The 20,932-nt window shown below is 40.3% G+C and overlaps 2 protein-coding genes across 2 annotated transcripts; both read left to right on the top strand.

Annotated features, from left to right (window-relative positions):
* Positions 1-220: 220 nt before the first annotated feature.
* On the top strand, positions 221-19,349 carry LOC119741685 (amiloride-sensitive sodium channel subunit beta-like). Its single transcript, XM_038217533.1, has 10 exons — positions 221-443; positions 876-2,135; positions 2,619-2,725; positions 3,573-3,736; positions 4,231-4,438; positions 5,465-5,537; positions 6,098-6,155; positions 16,357-16,430; positions 16,629-16,704; positions 18,208-19,349. The coding sequence occupies exons 1-10, from the start codon at positions 409-411 to the stop codon at positions 18,370-18,372; spliced, it is 2,220 nt and encodes a 739-aa protein (XP_038073461.1). The 5' UTR covers positions 221-408; the 3' UTR covers positions 18,373-19,349.
* Positions 10,254-13,151, top strand: LOC119741686 (double-headed protease inhibitor, submandibular gland-like). Its single transcript, XM_038217534.1, has 3 exons — positions 10,254-10,420; positions 10,859-10,908; positions 12,542-13,151. The coding sequence occupies exons 1-3, from the start codon at positions 10,387-10,389 to the stop codon at positions 12,716-12,718; spliced, it is 261 nt and encodes an 86-aa protein (XP_038073462.1). The 5' UTR covers positions 10,254-10,386; the 3' UTR covers positions 12,719-13,151.
* Positions 19,350-20,932: the final 1,583 nt, after the last annotated feature.

Raw genomic sequence — 20,932 nt, 5'->3', positions numbered from 1 at the left:
TACTGTACTCAGGCACGACTCGTCTTTTCAGTCCTTAAACTAGTGACCCAAGCACCTACTTATTTTTCAATGTCCAAACACATCTCTAAATTCGGGTCGTTCGATTTCCTTTTCCTACAGTTCCACGAAGTAGAAAACAAATAAACTATTGACCAAACGGCTATGGTTCTGGCGGCTGATCTGTCTTTGCGTAAAGGATTAGCATATTGCGACCTCATAGAAATGTGTTAGAATATTCGTTCCTAAGCTACATGTAGGCTATGTCCTAACTTTTGTCAACAAAAATCGAGTAGTTTGTCTTTCAGCCTTGCCTCTACACATACAAAAACAGTTCAAACATTGCGAAAGTAGTATTTCGAACTGTGCATACGATGTGTGAATTGTCTGAAGGAGAGAAGATGAGTCAAGATGGAGTACGGGACAACGGTCGTTGAAGGCGGTCGGTATGTATCATCCCAAAATTCACGTTGATTGCGATAATTTAACAATGGCATGAGCAGATAGTATCGCATTTTCTTAGCCACTTTAAAGGATGTTCAAATCTTTATTGTTGGTATCAATAAATTTGATTCTTTGACTCAAAATATTCGAAGAAGAGAAAGGAGTAATAAGAAATGAAATTGAATATTCCAAAAAACTTCTGAATTTCTTTGAAACCTAAAGAATTTTTCCGATTTCTTTGTAATGACAAAGCACACAAATTCCATCAAACTTTAATCAACTTTTCTTTTGATAAAGATGTTTATACAATACTACTTGTCCGATAGATTCTTCGCCTTTCTTTCCTCTCTCTGTTTTAACGAAAAAATGGCTGAGCATGAATCCATACTGGTGTGTCCTGTGTGTCATGTTTTTCATTTTTGATGTTTTTATAGACTGACACGGCGAGTTGTTGTGACTGGTTCGTTAGACTACTTCAATCGTACCGAAGAAGACAGAGAAATGTCAAGAGAAAAGAAGAAGGGCGCGCTACGCGAAGCAGTAACCAGCTTCGCAGATTCTACCACGGCCCACGGCCTGCCTCTCATTATCAACGGTACCTACACGGTGGGCCGGATTGCCTGGTCTGTCATATGGCTGATTGCTTTCGGCCTCGCTGTGTTACAGTCCACCCAGCTTTTGATAGAGTACTTTCAAGTCAGGCCCTTGACGACAAGTATCGAGCTGGTCACCAAGACCAACTTGGACTTCCCTGCCGTGACTGTGTGTAATATGAACCGCATGCGGCGCTCGGAACTGGTTGGCACGCGCTTCGAGGGACTGATCGCCATCGATGGGGGAGTCCAGGGGGGAGATTACGACTACTCATGGTTCTTTGACTGGTCCTCGCTGCAATGGTTTGATGAGTGGCAATCCAGCAGCTCCGCTGATGTTACGCCTGGATCTATTGGTGACAGCATCGATGGTTTAGGTGGGGGAGGATCGGCATCGATACCGGGTGACGAAGGCGACAGCACTGGTGACAGTGGAACCTCAAGTCAAGCAGGTGCAACCGTGGCTGGTGGAAATAATGAAACCAATGGTGGTACTACCGGAGAGTCGAGTATCATTGATACTGAGGGCAGCCTCCCGAGCGGGAGCTCTACAGCACCCACCGATGATGCCAGGGAAGCTTCTTCCACAGCTTTACCCAACCATCTTAGCACTCAGGCTGTCACCCCAACAGAAATGTTTCCAGTAACACCAGTTGACTCTACCGATTCTGGTAGCTCTCAACGGGTAACTGATTCTACGATGAGCGAAACTGAGGCATCGGGGCCAGCCAGTAACACTGATGGGGCGTCTGATTCGCTGAACCCCGGAGACAGTCCAAGCTCCTCGCTCGGTTCCACTCGCAGGAAGCGGTCAACCAGCTCACACCAGCCGCGACAGCGTCGCTCGCTGTCCTCCTCCTCCAGCTCCAGTGACAACTTCTGGTGGGACAGCTACGATTTCGAGTATGAAGACTACTACGACTGGGGAGGGGTGAACGATGAGAACGACTGGAGGGGATTCTACGCCAAGTCCACGGCGGATGACTTCAGTGACCTGGTGGACGTGGCGAATCCCACACGCGAGGAATTGGAGAATCTGGGACACCAGGCCCAGGATTTCATTCTGCAGTGCACGTTCGACAAAAGGAACTGCAGTTACAGGTTTGTGGCCTTAAACCTTGCAATAAATATTGAGTCCATCATAAGTCCTCACAAGTCCATTGCAAGTCATCCAAGATGTACAGTCAAGTCATAAGCTAATCAGTGATCTGTGATTAAGGCAGTCTTTTGTTAATGATCGTCCCGTGTTTCTTTGTGACCGGTATTGTGAATGGACTTGTGATTGGGTAGTGACCATATGTGAAGGACCTATGATGAATTGCTTACAACACATGGCTTAATGGTATATTTGGTAATTAGGTAATGACAACGTCAAAAACAGTTTGAATCTTCTAACATCACTATTATGTTGATTAGCAATGAAAACTCCTCAGTTTTGTAGGTACATGTATATTCTTTCCATGACCTACTTTGAGAAAACAACTTGGGTTAACAAGTTAACGGTTAATTTCATCAACCATCTTTTCCGTCGAAAAACTGTCTTGTGTTAGTTCCATAATGTTCTCATAATTTCCCCCTCTACAGGGATTTCCGTGTGTTTCAAAACAAAGATTATGGGAATTGTTTCACCTTCAACCACGGCAGGGGAAATAAAACGATGCACACGACCAGCAAATCGGGAGCAAAATACGGTAGGATAGGCATCCTTGTAAAGGGCTCTCGCAATGCATTTTCTTTAATGCACTCCTTGAAATGCACCTTTAGGGATGTCTCAGGGTTGCAATTTATTCGGCCTGAAGAAAATAACTACATTTTTTTGCAATTTTGTTTCCTGGTTCATGGACCTATACTAGCGCGAGGAAACGCATCAACGTCAAAGTTTGTTTATGGAAAATTCTTAATCTGTAGAGTGCCGTTATGAGACATCAAATCACGTGACAACAACAGCGCCCTCGGGTGTCAAGTTCAGAATAGTTTCTCTCTTTAATTTTGTACAGTTAGAGTCATGAATATTTACACAAATTATTCAAATATACAGTTCATTTCGTAAAACGTTAAGTTGTAGAATTTATCTCTTTGACACACATCGCTCTTTGTGTTTGAGGTAGATAGTGCCAAACACGATATGGTTATTTTGCAGCCCATTTTCCTGTTCATAATGTCAACTTGGCACAATGGAACGTCATTTCCTGTGACTTCATTTTATGACGAACATCCAACTCGAGCTGCCGAATGGAGTTGGGTGCGTGACATTGTACAGGGAATCGCTATAGTACCATACACTCTTTAAAGTTCTTTGGTTTCAGGAAAGTTAAAGCCTCGCTGTTTTACTTGCTAGTACGTTGGGGCTAGTACGGAGAAGACAGTTTAATTGAAAGATATCTCAATCATCAAAATCAATTTAGAAACACAAACTAAGACCAATCATCAGTACTTAGTCTTTGTACGACATTTCTTAAAATCTCGCCACAAAAGAGAGTGTCTCGGTTTGATTGCTCAATTTGTAATTATCAGTGCTCATTTGAAACTGGTCTACAGGCTTGCATCTGACGTTGTTCATCGAGCAGCCCGAGTACGTGGGTATCTTCTCCCCGGAGTCCGGTGTACGGCTGACGGTCCACGGGCAGCGCACCATGCCTCTACCCGAGGACAACGGCATCACGATCGCTGCTGGCCTGGCGACGTCTATCGGGATTAGGCAGGTATAGGCAGTGTTATAGGTCATCGATATACGCTCAACGAAAGAAATATTTACTCAGCCAAAACGGTTACCAGCCAAAATGCCACGTGTTTTATATGGCTTGCGGCTGATTCTCAACTGATTTTGTTGTTAGTCACACATTTTGATTAAGGCTTAATATTTTCTTCTCAAAAAAGTTCCTAGATATTGGGCCCAAGACGGTCCGCCGGGCGACAGAAGAGGCACACCGGCGATCTTTTTTTTTTAAAGAGAAAATATCCCTCATGGACCCGAAAGTATTTTAACTTCAAATTCTTAATGTAAGATTGAGGGCTGTAGTCAAGGTTGAATCGAGAGGTCAAACGACCCCTCCCTTATTAAACATAGGTCAAGGTTTAGCTGTCCACTTTTGGAATCTTTTTAATAGTCAAAACAAAAGATTGTTTACGGGAGTGGAAGTTCTTGCAAGTAAAGTTATATGGTAATTGTAATCATCTACCATGGTCTGTTCCCCAGGACTTCATCAGCCGGAGTCCCTATCCGTTCGGCAACTGCACCGAGGGTCTCGGGCAGGGAATCAATGTGACGGCTGGTGACTACGACTACTCGCTGAGTGCCTGCACCAAGTATTGCCTGCAGAGGGAGATGTTGAATCGCTGTGGCTGCGTCACAGACATCCTTATAGACAACGCTCCCAAATGCAGCTACCTGAATACAACACAACGTAGGTTGAGCGAATTGGCTAAAAAGGAGCCAATGGATAGCCCATTGACTATTAGAAGTGAGGTCACCGTGCGCCATATTACCACTCCCACAACAATGAAATTGTAAACAAATCTATCATAATTTAAACACAATCTTTAGTTTGTGTTTGTCGATGGGGGCGCTGCTCAAAACCGTCAATTCTGCACACTATTTAACGCAAAATATATGGTGCTTTTCAGGGCGATACAGGCGCGAAATAAAAAAAACGGCACCCGGATAACGGCCGATGGTACATAAAAGGGCAAGGTTTTTTTTTTTTTTTTTTTTTTTTTTTTAAATAGGGCAATTGTTCAGAAAAAGGGCACTTGTACAAAAGAAGGGTACTCATTACAGATTACAGGGAGGTAAGCGCTGGTTAACAAAGGGTATTTCAATGGAAAAGGGCCATTCTTTACAAAATACTGGGGGCTAAAACCGCTAAATACCCCCTTACCCCCCCCCCCCCCCGGCTACGCTTATGCTTCTGCTTGCCCCACCCAGGACGTGGGGATCGCCAATAACTTTGAATGGACAAATCCTCACCCCTGGGCAGAATTCTCCGACATACATGAGTGGAGCGGGCTAATTTATTACCTTTCCATTTAGTGCGGCAATGGTAACAAAAAAATGTTTGCAAGTGACCAAAATATCCTCTCTGGTGCTTAGGCCTAACAAATGTGAGCAAGTCGCGACATCAGACCATTTTTATTGGCGTAATGATCAAGTTGACTTTGTGTGCGTGTTATAACGTGAGCTTACTGAGCTTCAAATACATAAGGGGGAGGGGGAGGGAGAGAGGAGATCCCCCCCCAAAAAAAAGCCACCGAGGGAGGGGGAACTGGTAACACATAATTATAAAAAATCACTAGGTGCCTGATGACGTCATAAACTGCATTATAATTATTTACTCTCTCATGATTGACCGTAAGCTTTCAAGTTAGATTTTTTTTGTTTTGGTGTGATTAAATAATGATGGTCTAAGTGTTTTTTTTTTAATCCTGCTCAGAAACATGCAGACGAGCCATAGAAGCCTTATTCGAGGATGACTTACTGCAGTGCAACTGTTTTACGGCATGCAGGTAGGCTTAATCTAAATGGAGTGAAAGAACTGAGATTAAGGCCGGTTGCGGTGGGTTTTTATGTACTCAATTTTCCCGGTTCTTTTCAGAACCTCACAAACTCAAAAAGGAGATAATTATGTTAAGTGGTGCAACCGTAAACTTTATCATATGGCTAACTTTACCATGCAAAACTTCAAGTCTTATCCAACGTTCCATATTTTGATCAGTCCTGAAGTTCTAAATTTGCTATACATGTCAGGCGTGGGACTAACAAGCTGGTATTTATGTGATTAGTAGTAAATGAGACAGTAAGCATGATTGTGTGGAGAATTGATAAATGGTATTAAAGATGAGCTTGTACCCTAAGCAGAACATCCGGACATGTTTGGAGAAAAGAAGGACCTCCTTTGCCTCCTTCCAAAATTAAGACAAATACAACATATCCTTTAATTGTAACTCTGAAGATTGAAATACATACTGAAACTATAACAATTATAAGGCTTTTTTCGCGTTACTGTGAGAAATCCATGTTTTCTTATTTATTCCATTAATTCTAACTTATTGTATTTTTTGTATAGAGAAACAACCTTCAAACTTGGCGTGTCGTCGTCCCGTTGGCCCTCAGAGCGATATGAGGTAAGCGCAATTAATATATTCCCAGTCAGTAAACGGTCGTCGACCTACCAGCAGTAAAGAGCGGTTGAGCGGTTCGGGCACAACAGCGTTACCGACGGTATAGGCCGCCGTAGTGGCAACCTACCACCCGGTGTAACACAAAAAGTTTGGTAGAAGACTGTTCGGCAATGTAATTTGCCAAACGTTGGTGTGAAGTAAACTCATCGTTGGTTAATTCCGGTAAAACATTACCAACTATTGAGAAGAATTTGCCCAAGAGAGTATGCATGTTGCATGTTGATATGACCAACCCATTTGCTAAACTTTTATGTTTAAAGTGTCGGTTTGTCGCTTGTGGACTGCAGCGGACGGTTAGAAACAAAAATGCCGAAGTTGAATTATCTTTTAAATTTCTAAATTTTCAAATATAACTCATAACGGTAATTACATTTTTATTCTTAACAGCGCCCTTTGTGTCACCTGTTGTATCCCCCGTCGCTTTTCGAAATTCCACGGTCCTACGATTTGAGGGCTTTTGCGCTATATATACGGTCATCACCCCCCCCCCCCCACACACACACACCCTACTCGCCAACACCGATAAATTTACGCCATGATGCTCGTATAATTGCACATTAATAACACACGAGTTCAAGAATCCCGGATCTGACTTCGTTCGTTCGATAATCATCATTCTGATATCTTGATATTCGTGAGTCCTCTTCCGCCAATTCCATTCAAGCACTGGCAGTAAAACTTGAAGTGTTCCCTTTCAGAGGTCATCAAAACTCTTGATAATTTCGTAATAGTAAGACACAAATTTGACGAATATGGACGTATTCGTCAAGGGTGAAATAAATACTTTGAAACGTAATATGTGCAGTAAATCAATGTGTCGGTATAACATATGTACGTTCTGAAAGATGTATGGAAATTGATGAATCGGCAGTGTCACTTGTTTACCAAAACACGGCTCATTTTGTTAACACAATACCTTCGAGTAGCGTACCATCTGTCATGCCATAAATAGCGCGCTGTCTGTTATTGTTTTTAGGAGAAGACAAAGGTGGCAAGTTGTCTGTAATTTGACGAAATTTTTTTTGTTGGACCTCGGCTGAATCTGGTGGGAAAATGCACAATGCATTTCTATGCATTCTTTAAACTTGATGTTATTTTCTAAATTTGTACGAGGATTAAATGCTGTCACAGACATCCTTATAGACAACGCTCCCAAATGCAGCTACCTGAATACAACACAACGTAGGTTGAGCGAATTGGCTAAAAAGGAGCCCATGGATAGCCCATTGGCTATTAGAAGTGAGATCACCGTGCGCCATATTACCATAACAATGAAATAAAAACAAATCTATCATAATTTGAACACAATCTTTACGTTTGTATTTGTCGATAGGGGTGCTGTTCAAAACCGTCAATTATGCACACTATTTAACGCACAATATATGACACCCGGATAACGGCCGATGGTACAAAAAAGGGCACGATTTTTTTTAAAAACAGGACACTTGTTCAGAACAATAGGGCACTTGTACAAAAGAAGGGTACTCATTACATATATCGGGGAGGTAAGCGCTGGTTAACAAAGGGTATTTGAATGGAAAAGGGCAGTCTTTACAAAATATTGGGGGCTAAATATTCAGAGGTCATCAAAACTCTTGATAATTTCGTAATAGTAAGAAACAAATTTAACGAATATGGACGTATTCGTCAAGGGTGAAATAAATACTTTGAAACGTAATATGTGCAGTAAATCAATGTGTCGGTATAACATATGCACGTTCTGAAAGATGTATGGAAATTAATGAACCGGCAATGTCACATGTTTACAAAATACGGCTTATTTTCTTAACACAATACCTTTCGAGTAGCGTACCATCTGTCATGCCATAAATAGCGCGCTGTCTGTTATTGGTTTTTTTTAGGAGAAGACAAAGGTAACAAGTTGTCTGTAATTTGACGAAGATTTTTTTTGTTGGACCTCGGCTGAATCTGGTGGGTAAATGCACAATGCATTTCTATGCATTCTTTAAACTTGATGTTATTTTCTAAATTTGTACGAGGATTAAATGCTGGTTGAAATTTGTTCCTTGCGGACACTGGGGAAAGCGACGCCTTTTGATTCGAAAGTGTTATTACAACCTGTGCTTAGAATATTTGCATCACCTATATTTTGGGATGTATAAATATACGTTGAGTATTGAGGTCAATTGGTCAGTTCATTAAGAATCCTTCACTGGAGGAAACACGCACAAGCAAGCAAATCTTGGAAGTGAAATGGTGGAAATTGATAGGAAGAATATCATACTGACGAAAACGGTCTTTATTCATTGAAAAAAGCTCATTTGAAAAGCTTTCCAATGTAGGTAATGTGCTTAAACACATTACCTACTTTGAAAGGCTTTTCTAAACTTTTTTTCTCCAATTTAAGCAGTCACACCAAGCATGAATACGAAATTGAATAAATAGTGTTCAGTCAGTTGCCGTGTCACGCGTAGCTGCTTTATTTTCTCGTCCACACAACTGACAACAACTCGAGGCCAGCGAACGATGGCCGTAAAAAGGGCTTCAGAAAATTTACAATTTTCACGCCAAACCACAACCGATCCACACAAACAACTACATACATCTGCCAAGGTATTTAAAAAAAGAAAGAAAAAGGATTTCGATGCATTTTGACGATATTATTTCACGGACAAATCGACTAAAAAATACGTGACGAAATCTCCGTTTTTATTCGACAACAACGAAAGTCTTCCGAATGTTGAGGTAATCAAAGGAAGGAATAAACCTTCATCTACAAAAAATCTCGTGAACGTGATGTCTTTAATATTTTAAGAATTCGATGTACACCTAATGTTTCCAGCAACTTCCATTTTTCACATCGCGAAAAGATCGTCGCCATTGTAAAAGCACAGAGCAAGGAACCCAGACACGGTATGACCTTGTGACCCATATGCCCACTGATTGGTCGAGCTCGAGATGGCCTGCTTAATATTCATAAGTCATTCATTGCACGTTCGCGCGTGCTATATACAATTTCAGTCCTATACGTTTACACGCGTAAACTTGTGATTGCAAATCATGAAATCTCGCAAAAGTCTTCACTTTACAACCGGCGATTTGGACCAAAAATATAAAAGTCTCCTGAACGTGTTTCACATGAAAATGAAGCATGGACTATCATCTATCTAATGAATCTTGCCATTTCTTTCGGCCTTTTTTTAAGAATCGAATGTACACCTAAAAACTTCCGGCCCTCACTTTTGTTGCTATAAAGTATGATTTTTGTTTGACACGTCGTAACAACACTTTATTTTTGTCAAAAGCAGTTATATTTTATATCAAAATAAAGCAGACGATTCCAACTTTTCACTATTAACCTAGCCATCTTGGCCAAACAGTGCATGTATCCAGGCACTTTTTCTGTAGTCTCGAATAAATTTCGTAAAATCTCGCGTAGGCTTTTGGGCCATGCGTGCGTGACTTCGGGACGAGAAACTGAGACTCTGTGCGTGACACGGCCACTGACTGTGTTAAAATTGACAGTTTTTTCTCAACTCTCAACATCAGGTTATGGAATTACCTGATGTTGAGAGTTGAGAAAAACGTCTATTTTTTTTTTAAACTGAAAACCTGCCGAAATCAACTCAAACCATATGTAGGCTTTTTGAGAATTCAAACCCGGGCTTGACTAGAATCCCAGATCTGTATTTTTTGTCGAAAAATAAGCGGTCATCCAAAGCGATGCGGGTTTCTTTAAAAAAAATGTTATTACAGATGACCCATTTTCTTGTTGTCGAGATCAAAATTAGTATTGTGGCATAAAGTAACACAATTTATGCTATATGAAATCCAGTAAGCAACCACCCATCTGTCTCTTTTTTTTGTTTTTTAATTTAGTTGTCGCGTGATGAGCATGTAAATATGGTCGGTACTCGTGAAGGTCTCATCCACCAGGTTTTCGTTACTATATCCACAGATGCTACATCTCGAGTCTCCGCCGTCTGACAAGCTTGTCCTTCTAATCTTTCACGGCAGTTTGACGAGACTCTAAATTTATGCCCACAGTTCCTACCAAAAAAATGATAAAAGCTGTTGCTGGCTTCGACCAGCTCCACCGCTCGCCCACGCTCACACGCGAACGCTCAACACAGAATAGTCCTCGTTCCGGCTGTATTCATCATCAATATTTCGCTTCAAATTCTCGGTGTATTTCTGATTGATTGAAGTCACCATGTATTCTGCTGCTTGGATTCTCTGCTTGGCAGGTGGGTGTATACTAAGATTCATTTTAACTCAAAATTGTGATTATTTTTCCCGATAGTTGAAAGTCTTTGGACATCAATTGAGTTAAGATACAAATCTTAAAACTATTACAACAAAACATTTTCTTCAGTTTTAGATGAAGGGAAACATTCATTTTATAGCAGAAATCAATACTGCCCGTGAAAGGAGATTGATTAAGTTTAAGCGACAATTCTTGAATTTTCCACCAACCTCCCCCCCCCCAAAAAAAAGCACAGAGCTGTTGCTCCCTATGTCATCAGTGAGGATGTCTCTAATTCCCAAGGTGTTCAAGTCAGAAATTTACAAACTTAATTTACTTGTTGGATGATTAGGCCTAATCCCATGTTCAAAAATGAATTATAAGATTGTACACATTTCGGCTGTTATATTTTGTGATGATTTCTTCTCTCTTGTTTTAGCCGTGCTTTCAGTGACTGTGAAAGATGGGGACTGTGCTGAAAGGCAACTGGTAAGTGTGATTTTACATGTAGAAATATAACGAATCTCCTCGCACAGTCATTATAGACGTTTGACGGCGATGGCAATAGAACTTGCAAGTCTCCCAAGTCCTCGTTCATTTTTTTTATGTGAACGTCTTGGTACCAAACACTGAAAAGTCTAGTCACAGACTCCCTTTATTGAATTAACCCATTCGTTCATTGAATGGAAATTGTGGTCAACAATTTTAACTTTATAATAGTCATACGTTCGCAATATTTTCAATATGGTGTAAACATGCAAAGTAAATGCAAAACATTACACACGTGGTAGATCCTATACATGGTGCCCAGATGTGCTGTATTCTCGTAAAATCTCACAGGTTTTTGTTTTGTTCATGTCAACTTGCACGCTCTATCCGACGCCTTCAACAATTTAATGTGGAACAATTTTCCAGATTATCTTGCAAGACATCAAAAGTAACGATTATTTTATAAGTTGAAATGTAGCTCCTCCGCCTCCGGTAAAGTAGCTCCCTTATATCAGGTTTTGAATCAGCAGTTAGCACTTTTATTTTAATTATGAACCATGCATGTCTACATTTCGAATTGTTTTAAAACATTCTTAACAGCTTTACAGCCTAATATTTTTTTTTCAGCATAGGGTAAATAGGCTTTTAAAACATAAATCCATTTTTGAAGTGACACAAATTTTCCAGTTGTTCACACAACAGTTAAAAGTGATTTTTTATTTGGCCGATATGTTTAGTGTGAAATTATTTCACATAACACACCACAAAACTACTTTTAATATGAAAGGACCTAAGACCTAATGACGTAATGCCTTTGTTTACATATGCACTTTGCTATGGGAGCGAAGTGGGGACGCCAGACGAAGTAGGGACCGTCTGCCACATAGGAAAGCGCACATGTAAACAAAGTGTGACGTCATTAGGCCTCGGGGCTATTGAAAACTAAGGAAGAAATTTGTGATTACCGTTACGCGTAAAAACAGTCGTCATCGGCACCACGAACTGACACTCACGCGCAAGTGGGTGTCAGTTCGTGAAAACCACGTTATCACCGATTTCGGTTTCACGAACTGACGCCCCGGTAGTGTGCGCGCACAACGACACTGACGCAAAATAAGAAGATTTTCGTTTTCACGAACTGACAGGCACCCAAGTATGATGCGGCAATAGACCGCTTGCAGATGCGTTCGATAATCGACGCGCGAAGGCGCGCGACGCCATGTTGTGGGACAGGCGTATATCTATCCATGCACATTTTGTCCCATAACATGGCGTCGTGCAACTTCGCGCGTCAATTATCGATCGCGTCTGCAAGCGGTCTATACAGAACGGAGACAAAGGATTTGAAAGGTTTGACACGAATTTAATCCATCCGTGTACTTGTGTGTTTATACACAATTTTTAATTTAAAAGCGTTTTAAACGGTAAACTTAAGATCAGTGTTAGTTCGTGAAACCGAAAATGTACGGGGTGCGCTCAGAAAGTGCCGCACTGTGGAGAATGTCAGCCCGTGAAATCAAAACTATACCGGATCAGTATATATGCGTGCGTGCAGCGCGCTCACCTCACGGGCACATGAGTGTCAGTTCGTGGTGGCGTTAAACTGTTAATTTGTTTTTATCTCCCCTCATAGAATGGCTGGTCTGAATGTGCCCAACGATTTAAAGAGCACATCGAGGGCTGCACGCTGGAATTCTTCCCATTGTGTGCTAGCAATGGAGTCATTTACGGGAATCTCTGCGCCTTCTGCAGGGCTATTCAAAACGAAGAGCTTCCACGTGGAGTGACCTTCGAGTACGGTGCATGTTAGCTTGTCGGCACGGCTATTGTCGTCATCATATTCCTTAATTGGAAGTAATTTGCGTAAAGTTATTATAATCCCGAACACTTGCATGCATTTCCAGACAATAAGAACAAAATTGTATGGATATAAATTTAACAGGCAACTTTTTTTTCGTTTTCCCTCAGAAATCTGACGGCTTGAACTGTGATAATACCGCTTTCTGTTAAGCGATGAAAACAAGCCAAATGAAATGAGTCCTTTTATTAATTATTAAATTATTTCCTCTTTCAATCATAATAGAGAAAAAAATGATCTAGCCATTTACTACAACAACTCAAAATGTGTGCTAACGGTGTTGCTCATATTAATGATAATTTTCAGTTGGTATTAAGTTCTAAATTACAATTTCTTTTAAAAGGGAGACATCCAAATAAAATTCGGATCAGGATCTTCAAGCAAATCTTTAGCGTCTGTTTCCCTGTTTCTTTTGTCACGGTGAATAGACGGTCAAAATAATTAGCATTGAAACACACACAGGCTCTCAGTTTGAAGTCACTGTATGAATTTAGGACCTTAAATTTGTTTTGTTTCATCGTCTCAACAAAAGAGAGCACTGGGAACTTCGGTTTCAATGTCAATTTGAAATTCGTCTGAGTAGAGTATATGTAGACGTCTTCCTGACAATGTCTCAGATTTTTTTCATTAAAGATGTACTGTCTGTGAATAGATTTTAATTGTTCTTTTTAATAGCAATACAGAATTTATTCGCTTTTGAATGAGACATCAAACAAACGAAAAACCGACCCACCTTCTGAAATAATTGTGCACGCTATTTCGGCCCGATATTTATTCTGTTGTCAGAATCTTTAGGATGTTGCCGTATTTTCTTCCCCAGGCAAAGCGACCTCAAAACCTAAGGGTGCAAGTCCGTTCTGGGGAAATTCAGGCCAACCGTCGATTGTTTGTAACTGATTGTGAAACTCTGTCAATTTTAGAATTACATGGTACCAAGAACACCTGATAACTGGATTGTCGATAACACCAAGAAACAATGATCATTTAGGCGAGCCATCAGATAACAGACCGTTCGGGTACCGGGTCCGGTATGCTAATTTCTTTCACCCCAATCGGTACGAAGCCAGAAGCCACCCGGTCACTGAAGCGTGACGCCCCAATCGGTCCAAACTGGTGACTCAGGGTTTCACAATAGGCAACATAAATTGAAGTCTGGCCATTGTTGGAGGATTATTCAGCCCACTTGGATTACCAGTGGCAACTTCTATGAAGTGCATCACAGTCATTGTTGCCTACTGGAGGATTAGCGCGTCGCAAATTGGTTCCTTTGTGATGAGCCAGAGCCATGGTGCAGAAGCCTGGTGGAGTTAATCAAGGCCGATCGGTTCCATGCAAGGTCCCAATCCCTTCAACATACTGGGCGGGCTCAACCCCGAACGGTCCGGGGAGGGATTCTAATTTGAGGGCTCGCCTTAGTCTTTGTGGAACTTCCACAAGCAATTATTAATAAATGTATTGGGTTGACTTTTTAAAACCCGTGGTCCTTGAATACACAACCAATATCATGTACCTTGGCACTAAGTTATTACACTTATTGATCCGAGCATGGATATGAAGGTCTCCATACTATATTAAGCCACACAAACACTAAACGGACATTGTGTCTATCTCTTCGCCAACGTTTTATAAGTGGATACCAAACTTACATGATTTCAAAGCTCATTACATATTCACACAATTTTGTACACAGTCAAAGGGGGCCTTAACTTGCCATTGTACAAGAACACTAAATTTTAGCCCATTAATTTTCACAAGATTCCACCTGTATAAATTATAGAGTCTAAACCACAACTTAGCTCATTAAACATTCACAAACATTTTCGCACCAAAATATGTACCAGAAATCATTAAGCATTTACAGAAAACTGGAAATAAATGTACACACTAAAGGTTGACACTCTGACGTTAATTCATACAAATCATATGCAGGAATGCTAGGAGAATTTGATATTTATAATCATCAGATTAAAAACCACTTAAAGATAAATTTTACGAAGAATAGAAATGGAAGAATTTCGGATGATTAAATATTTTTATTAACCCCAATTTTCATGACAACTAAGGGCTTAGATAAGTAGTCACTAGAATTACAAACGTTCACTTTATTATACACAATCAATTATAATTAACGTTAGAATTTAAACGATTAAGCTCAAATGATTACTGACATAACTTTGCCAACTGTTCAACCTTGGTTCAGCAAAAACAAAGATATACAGGAGGATCTAGCTTTCATGAAGCTAGGGTTTGCTAATGAAGGGGCGTTGAGTGATAGCATGCCGAAGAACGTTGTGCAAGGGGGTCCGGGGTATGACCCATAAATGTTGAAATCTGTGATGCGAGTCCTGCCTTGTAAGGCGGTTTGAGAATAAATTTAAGAACTTCACCATTCCATTGATCGTGTTTTGACCCATATTACATGTATGCATTAGTCGTGGCTAAATGGGGGGGGGGGGGGGGGGGGGGTGCATTACTTACCGACCCCAACAAGATCCGCCTGTAAGTTTCCAAGTTGTCCCGTTCAGATGCCTACTCTCGTCCACCAAGACCTGCTTGAGTGTACCCTGCTGTGCCCCTCGGTGGTGACGATGTTGCCATCCGGCCACGTCTATAGGTTGAAGTATACTCACACACAGTCGCTGTCCTCACCCTTCATGGGTGGGGACGTCTCCTTGGGTTGGGACGCAATGCGCAAAAGGGTCTTAAGTTAGAAGTAACTGCGTCGATGAAACAAACATTTACAGTCTGCATGTGGTACACATTTTCAATCCTGTTTAGTCTTTGCCGCTATGGTGTTCTGGTCATGATAGTGAGCTATTCAACAACAGAGGGCGCTCTTTATTAAAATAATAGGCTGTATGTAGGTGACAGGCCATACAAGGGTTAAGGAAATTATGACAAATACTCCTGGGTTGCATTTCAATTTTGTGCAATATTTTGTGAAGGACAAAAATGCAAAAAAAATACCACCTAATAATATTAGCTCCTATAATGCAATACCATAAACCAAAGACGGAAAAGAGAAACAAATTTTTTATAATCCAAGCATGTATATGTATACGGTATAATTGACAAATAAACTCCATGAATCATCTTTAACTTCAAAAAGTACAAGGCAATGTGCTCACTACAAACTCAATGGAACATTCACCTAAATAACAGTGTCCAAAGTAGAGTTGCTTAGCTCTGGTACTTTTTTTAGCTTTTCTTTTTCAATTTTGACACCAAAACGATCTGGGTATTCGTAGACTACGGTCGCTGAAGCTGAGTATGCCTATAGTCGTTATGTTGGTATTCCAACGTGCAAAATAATACGTACGTATGCGATACTAATACGTACGTACGTGATGATTATTACGTATGCACGTAATATCACGTATGTACGTAATATTATCACGTACGTATGTAATATTATCACGTACGTACGTAATATTATCTCGTACGCAGGTGATAACATTATACGTACGTACGTAATAAGAAACACAAATCTTTATGTCCCCGAAGTCCCATCAACAGGTTTCCCTGTTGATAAAATAATTGAAAAAGTGCTTGGCTCACATAATGTATTCCGGTTTTATTTGTTCTATTAGGAGCATTTGTATTCTCGCATCTCAGCTACGAACGAGAAGGCTGCAAGACTGATGCAAAGTGTTGAGCAGACAAGGTAACTAAACCTTTCAGATAATAAAAAATAGCTAGTCATCCTAAAATCAATTGTAATGTAAGTGTTCATATTTTTGTATCTGAAATGTTCGGTTGGCGTCAGTCGTATAATATTTGTTGTTAATTACACAAGTTGCCTTTGTGTTACGGAAATCGCTGGAATTTGATTGAAAAAGTTTTTCCCCTTATTCGTTTCCAGGAAAAATCTTGTCCGCCTTAGGGTTTATTTCGAAGAGCTGAACTACCAGTCAATCACACAGTCACCAAAGTACACGGTAAGTTGCGATATTAAGCTGCCCCCTTCCACCATAACCAGCAAAAAACAGTAAGAATACACAGAACAAACATACATCATTTTAAAGTCATGTTCCCATCAAAGTTATTCAGACATGCAGTTTCAATGCGACTCAAAAAAACAACAACAACAAGCGGTGCAAGCCTTGACCACTCAACCATCTACAATCCCGGCCAAAATGGTAGGGACACGTCTATACAATGAGCATACCCTCCCTGATATCCCGCTTCCCGCTTCCCGCTCCCCGGTCGATGTTGTCATCTCGCGCTTGAGCACAGACCGCCCAATGAGAGACAACATCTTCCCAGCGAATTTTTGGATTGTAGCTTTCCGTGGTCAGTTGGTCGTTAGAATCTGATATTGCATCGGGTTCAGCTATCAATCACTTTTCTCTGTACGATGGGCTTTTACGTCCGGGAGATGTCCATTTTAATGCAGTGGTCGGTTTTTCCCTCCATTATCGTGTATAATTATTAGCCCTGTGTACTCAGTTCTGTCCGAGAGCGTGTGAGAGAAAAAAAGAAGTGCTCATAAAATTTCGTTGGTGAATAGCAAAAACCCGATATTAATATGTACGTCAGCAAGACGCACAATTCCATCTTACAAATAACCATAAAGCTTTGCATAACTAAAATCATTCGGATTTTGTCAGTCGCGAATCCGGGGGGGGATCCAGAGGGGGATAGAGAGGGGTGGGGGTATCTGGAGGGTGGGAGTATCTAGAGGGGGGGGGGGGGCAACTTGCCCCTGGTGGCAATTTTTTCCTAAATTCTTTTTAATAGAAACGAAAGCGGCAGCACCTCACGGCAGTTAGTATTAGTAATACCCTCCCCGTGGGCGTGACTGAATACATATGTCATGCGATTGGAAATAACTTCATATACTTTAGATTCCACGGCGAAACATCGTGGTAACACTGTGGCCTGCTACTCTAGCTCAGTGACCACCAAGCTGCAGGTTGCGGGTTCGAGTCCCCAGAATTTTACATTTTATCCCCAGACGTGGATTTTCTTTCTTAAATTGTGCTTAATCAAGTCCTACTGATCGATGAAAAAAAAAAACTGTTCACCTGTTTTTTTCATGATTCATGGCTCTGAAGAATTTTATTTTGCTCAAAATCTTAAATAGAGTACAGAACAACTAACCTGTGAAAGTTTTAGCACAGTGGCTACTATACATTTTTTGGGGAAAAAAGAAAACGTTTACAAAGTTTTTAGGGGGATCTCGTAACTGAATTCTGCTGCTAAGACAAGTAAATAAGTGTGCCTGCTTCAATGAGTGTTTTTTTTCTCGAACGATACCATTTCAGCGGGAAAAATCAGATGTATTTGGTACCATTGGACTTATCTTCATTAAAAAAACCGAAGTTCTCATTATATCTGCATGTCCATTTCATGGTAACTACTAAATATTCCTAAGTTCCTTTATCCAGGTTTCCATTCGGCAAAGGACTTATTTCTCGGTATTCTCTCTACCATTTCAGGTGGAGGCGCTCCTGGGAAGTCTCGGCGGTCTGTTTGGTCTCTACATCGGCTTCTCTGTCATCACTATCTCCGAGGTGGTCCTCTTCCTCCTGAAACTGATCAAGATACTCTTCTTTTGGGGTCAGACATGCAACGGAAATGAAGTCAAGCCCGTCGTCCACTAAATATTCAACAATAAGACGGAAGAATAATTTTTCCGTCAATGTTGGTTCGTGAAATGAATTGAAACCATTTTTTCCATATATGCCTTCCTCTGAAACAGGAAAATAACGCACCTTTTCCCGTGCACTAATTTCCTAACATCGGAGGACACTTATTGCGATGCATGCATTTAATCTCGATGTTTTTTGTGTGTTAAATTGCAGCTTTGGTTCATTGCAGCAGTTGTGCAATGATTTGCTCATGCATTGATCACGTCCACCCACTAAATTAAACGCTTATAGAAAACCAAATTAAGAATCGATGTTAAGAAAATCCGATCTTTTAATTTGAGATGTGAAAAAAAATTCAATTTTTGATTTCTAATTATAAGATCAATTTGTGATTAGTTTGCATATTGGAAGTTATTCAGTCTTTGTACACAACAGATCGGATACAGCTATTACACACGACTTTTTGTTTTGGTAGTTTTAGCTATACTGTTATTTGTAAGGCCGGTTCCACGTCGGGCGGATCCAGCTTTGACTCAAGGAGGGGGATAGCTTGGGGTGGGTGGGGTTAAACCACCAACCCCTCCCGTAAATCCGCCACTTGGTTCTTCAAGAATATTGTCAAGGATGAAGGTTATTCCATGTATACAAGTATCCATGACGTGCATGGATGTGCACGTATTCAGGCAATGTATTTGCACCTATTCCCGTGGTAATTATTATATGTGAAGGTTTATTACGTCCATTATTTATATAATTAAACTAATGGGTTTAGCACTGAAGGTCAGGGTAGGCCTACATAAGAGCAATTCAGTTACTACGATGTAAAGCTATCTACTAATGAAGGGACTTTAAAAACTGCAAACTCCTTCAGTATTTAAAGGGACACTCTTCGACTTCGTACAGTTGAAATTGGTCCTAAAATCATGTTGCTCGTCAAACAAATATAGGTAGTCCTAGAGGCCTATACAGAATAAAACGATCAACACGTCGCTCGTCTATCTCTCGTTCAAATCACTGATAAGGAATTTGCTTCATTTTGGCAAGGCCCCCCCCCCAATAATCATTGAGGTTTTCTTGAGAAGTTTTAGCCATACAATTCATCTCAATGGCGGCCTTAGATGAATGTTGGCAGCACATCGGTGTCGTTAAAATTGCTATCTTTAAAGACAATATACAACATTTGCAAACATCGAAAAATACAACTACCAAGTTTTTACGAAATACGTACCTTACTAGGATGTTGGTAAATGACAGTCTTAAGCATCCTGTAAAATAATGGCACCTGGTGTGAAGTCATTTTCAAGAAAATTGTATTTTGGTATACATTTCCAACGGTAGTCGGCCGACCACCGTTGGAAAAACCTAACTATTTTTCAACTACTGCTCCAATTTTTTTTTTCCCAGTCCAAATTTTGTTTGCTATTGGTTACATGTTCATGAACGGGTGCAGGCCAGCTAGACTGGTTCCCTTACCTTACAATTTTCCGACAACTATAAATTGATCCATTTTATCTTTAGTGGAGTCAGGGAACCAGACTACTTAAACATTTTTTGTTTTTCTTGGTTTTTCAAGCATTTTCAAAACACAAAACTTCAATCATGTCAGTTAAACAATATTTGATCTATTATACTAACCCCTCAAATAGTTCATTTCTGAAAATTACAGCAAAAGCCAATGAAGTACATTCCCTTTAAAGGAAACTGATCAATAGCTCAACCGAGTGATTTCTGTAGGGTCTGTCATTTTTAAATGTTGGTTTTTATTTGAACTTTACTCTTAAAAGTATTTTTTGGCAAATTTCAATTCTCTAACGTTATGGAAATTACCATACTTTTTTTCAGATTAAATTTTTATTATTAAGTGCACTTCATTCCCCCCCCCCCCATACACTGTCCATACCCGTTCATGCCTATAAACTAGGGGATGCATACCTATATGTTCCCCAATACCCATCTTCCCCAACCCTAACCCTAACCCTAACCGTAACCCTCACCCTACGGATGTTGGGGAACATCGGTATTGGGGAACATATAGGTATTGGGGAACATCGGGTAGACCCCCTACGAAGACGTCTGTGCATAATTTCGCTCAATAGCTGGCTATATAGGACCAAATCAACAAAGAAACGTGTCTGACAAAATAAGAGAATTTATCAAGATACAAATCTGAAAATGTTGCTGCATGTTTATGATGCTAATAAAGTAGCGACAACACTAAATTAAAACGTCCTTCCTACAACGACAAAACTCATGGACATGAAAATTTATAAATAAGTACAAACACGAAAAAATGAATTAAATATGTTAGGGGAAAAATGGCAATACCAAAATGTGAAGAAAGAAAATGGAGGTACATTTAAAACACATTTCAAGAGTTCCAATGAAAGAACTGCAATGTCATGGCCCTTTATTCAAATCACAATACAAGCACTAGTAGGAGAAAGTTATATGTCCAATTTAACAGAACAACATTGTCTAAAAAATAGCGTTATTCAACGTGGTACATCATACTGGAATAGTCTAGATGACTTCTTAAAATCATCACCCTCCTTCTCTGTCTTTGTTAAAAACC

The sequence above is a fragment of the Patiria miniata genome, unplaced genomic scaffold (genome assembly GCF_015706575.1).
Source record: "Patiria miniata isolate m_02_andy unplaced genomic scaffold, ASM1570657v1 HiC_scaffold_5, whole genome shotgun sequence".
NCBI classification, from domain to species: Eukaryota; Metazoa; Echinodermata; class Asteroidea; order Valvatida; family Asterinidae; genus Patiria; species Patiria miniata.
Note: the sequence above shows the minus strand (reverse complement) of the source record. Positions and strands in the feature narration are given on the sequence as shown.

Excerpts from the sequence above, each read along its gene's own strand:
- LOC119741685 (XM_038217533.1), top strand. The coding sequence starts at position 409 with ATGGAGTACGGGACAACGGTCGTTGAAGGCGGTCG. Across the intron at positions 2,136-2,618 it reads AAAAGGAACTGCAGTTACAG|GGATTTCCGTGTGTTTCAAA; the intron begins GTTTGTGGCCTT and ends CCCCCTCTACAG. Across the intron at positions 4,439-5,464 it reads CTACCTGAATACAACACAAC|AAACATGCAGACGAGCCATA; the intron begins GTAGGTTGAGCG and ends AATCCTGCTCAG.
- LOC119741686 (XM_038217534.1), top strand. The coding sequence starts at position 10,387 with ATGTATTCTGCTGCTTGGATTCTCTGCTTGGCAG. Across the intron at positions 10,421-10,858 it reads TTGGATTCTCTGCTTGGCAG|CCGTGCTTTCAGTGACTGTG; the intron begins GTGGGTGTATAC and ends CTCTTGTTTTAG. Across the intron at positions 10,909-12,541 it reads ACTGTGCTGAAAGGCAACTG|AATGGCTGGTCTGAATGTGC; the intron begins GTAAGTGTGATT and ends CTCCCCTCATAG.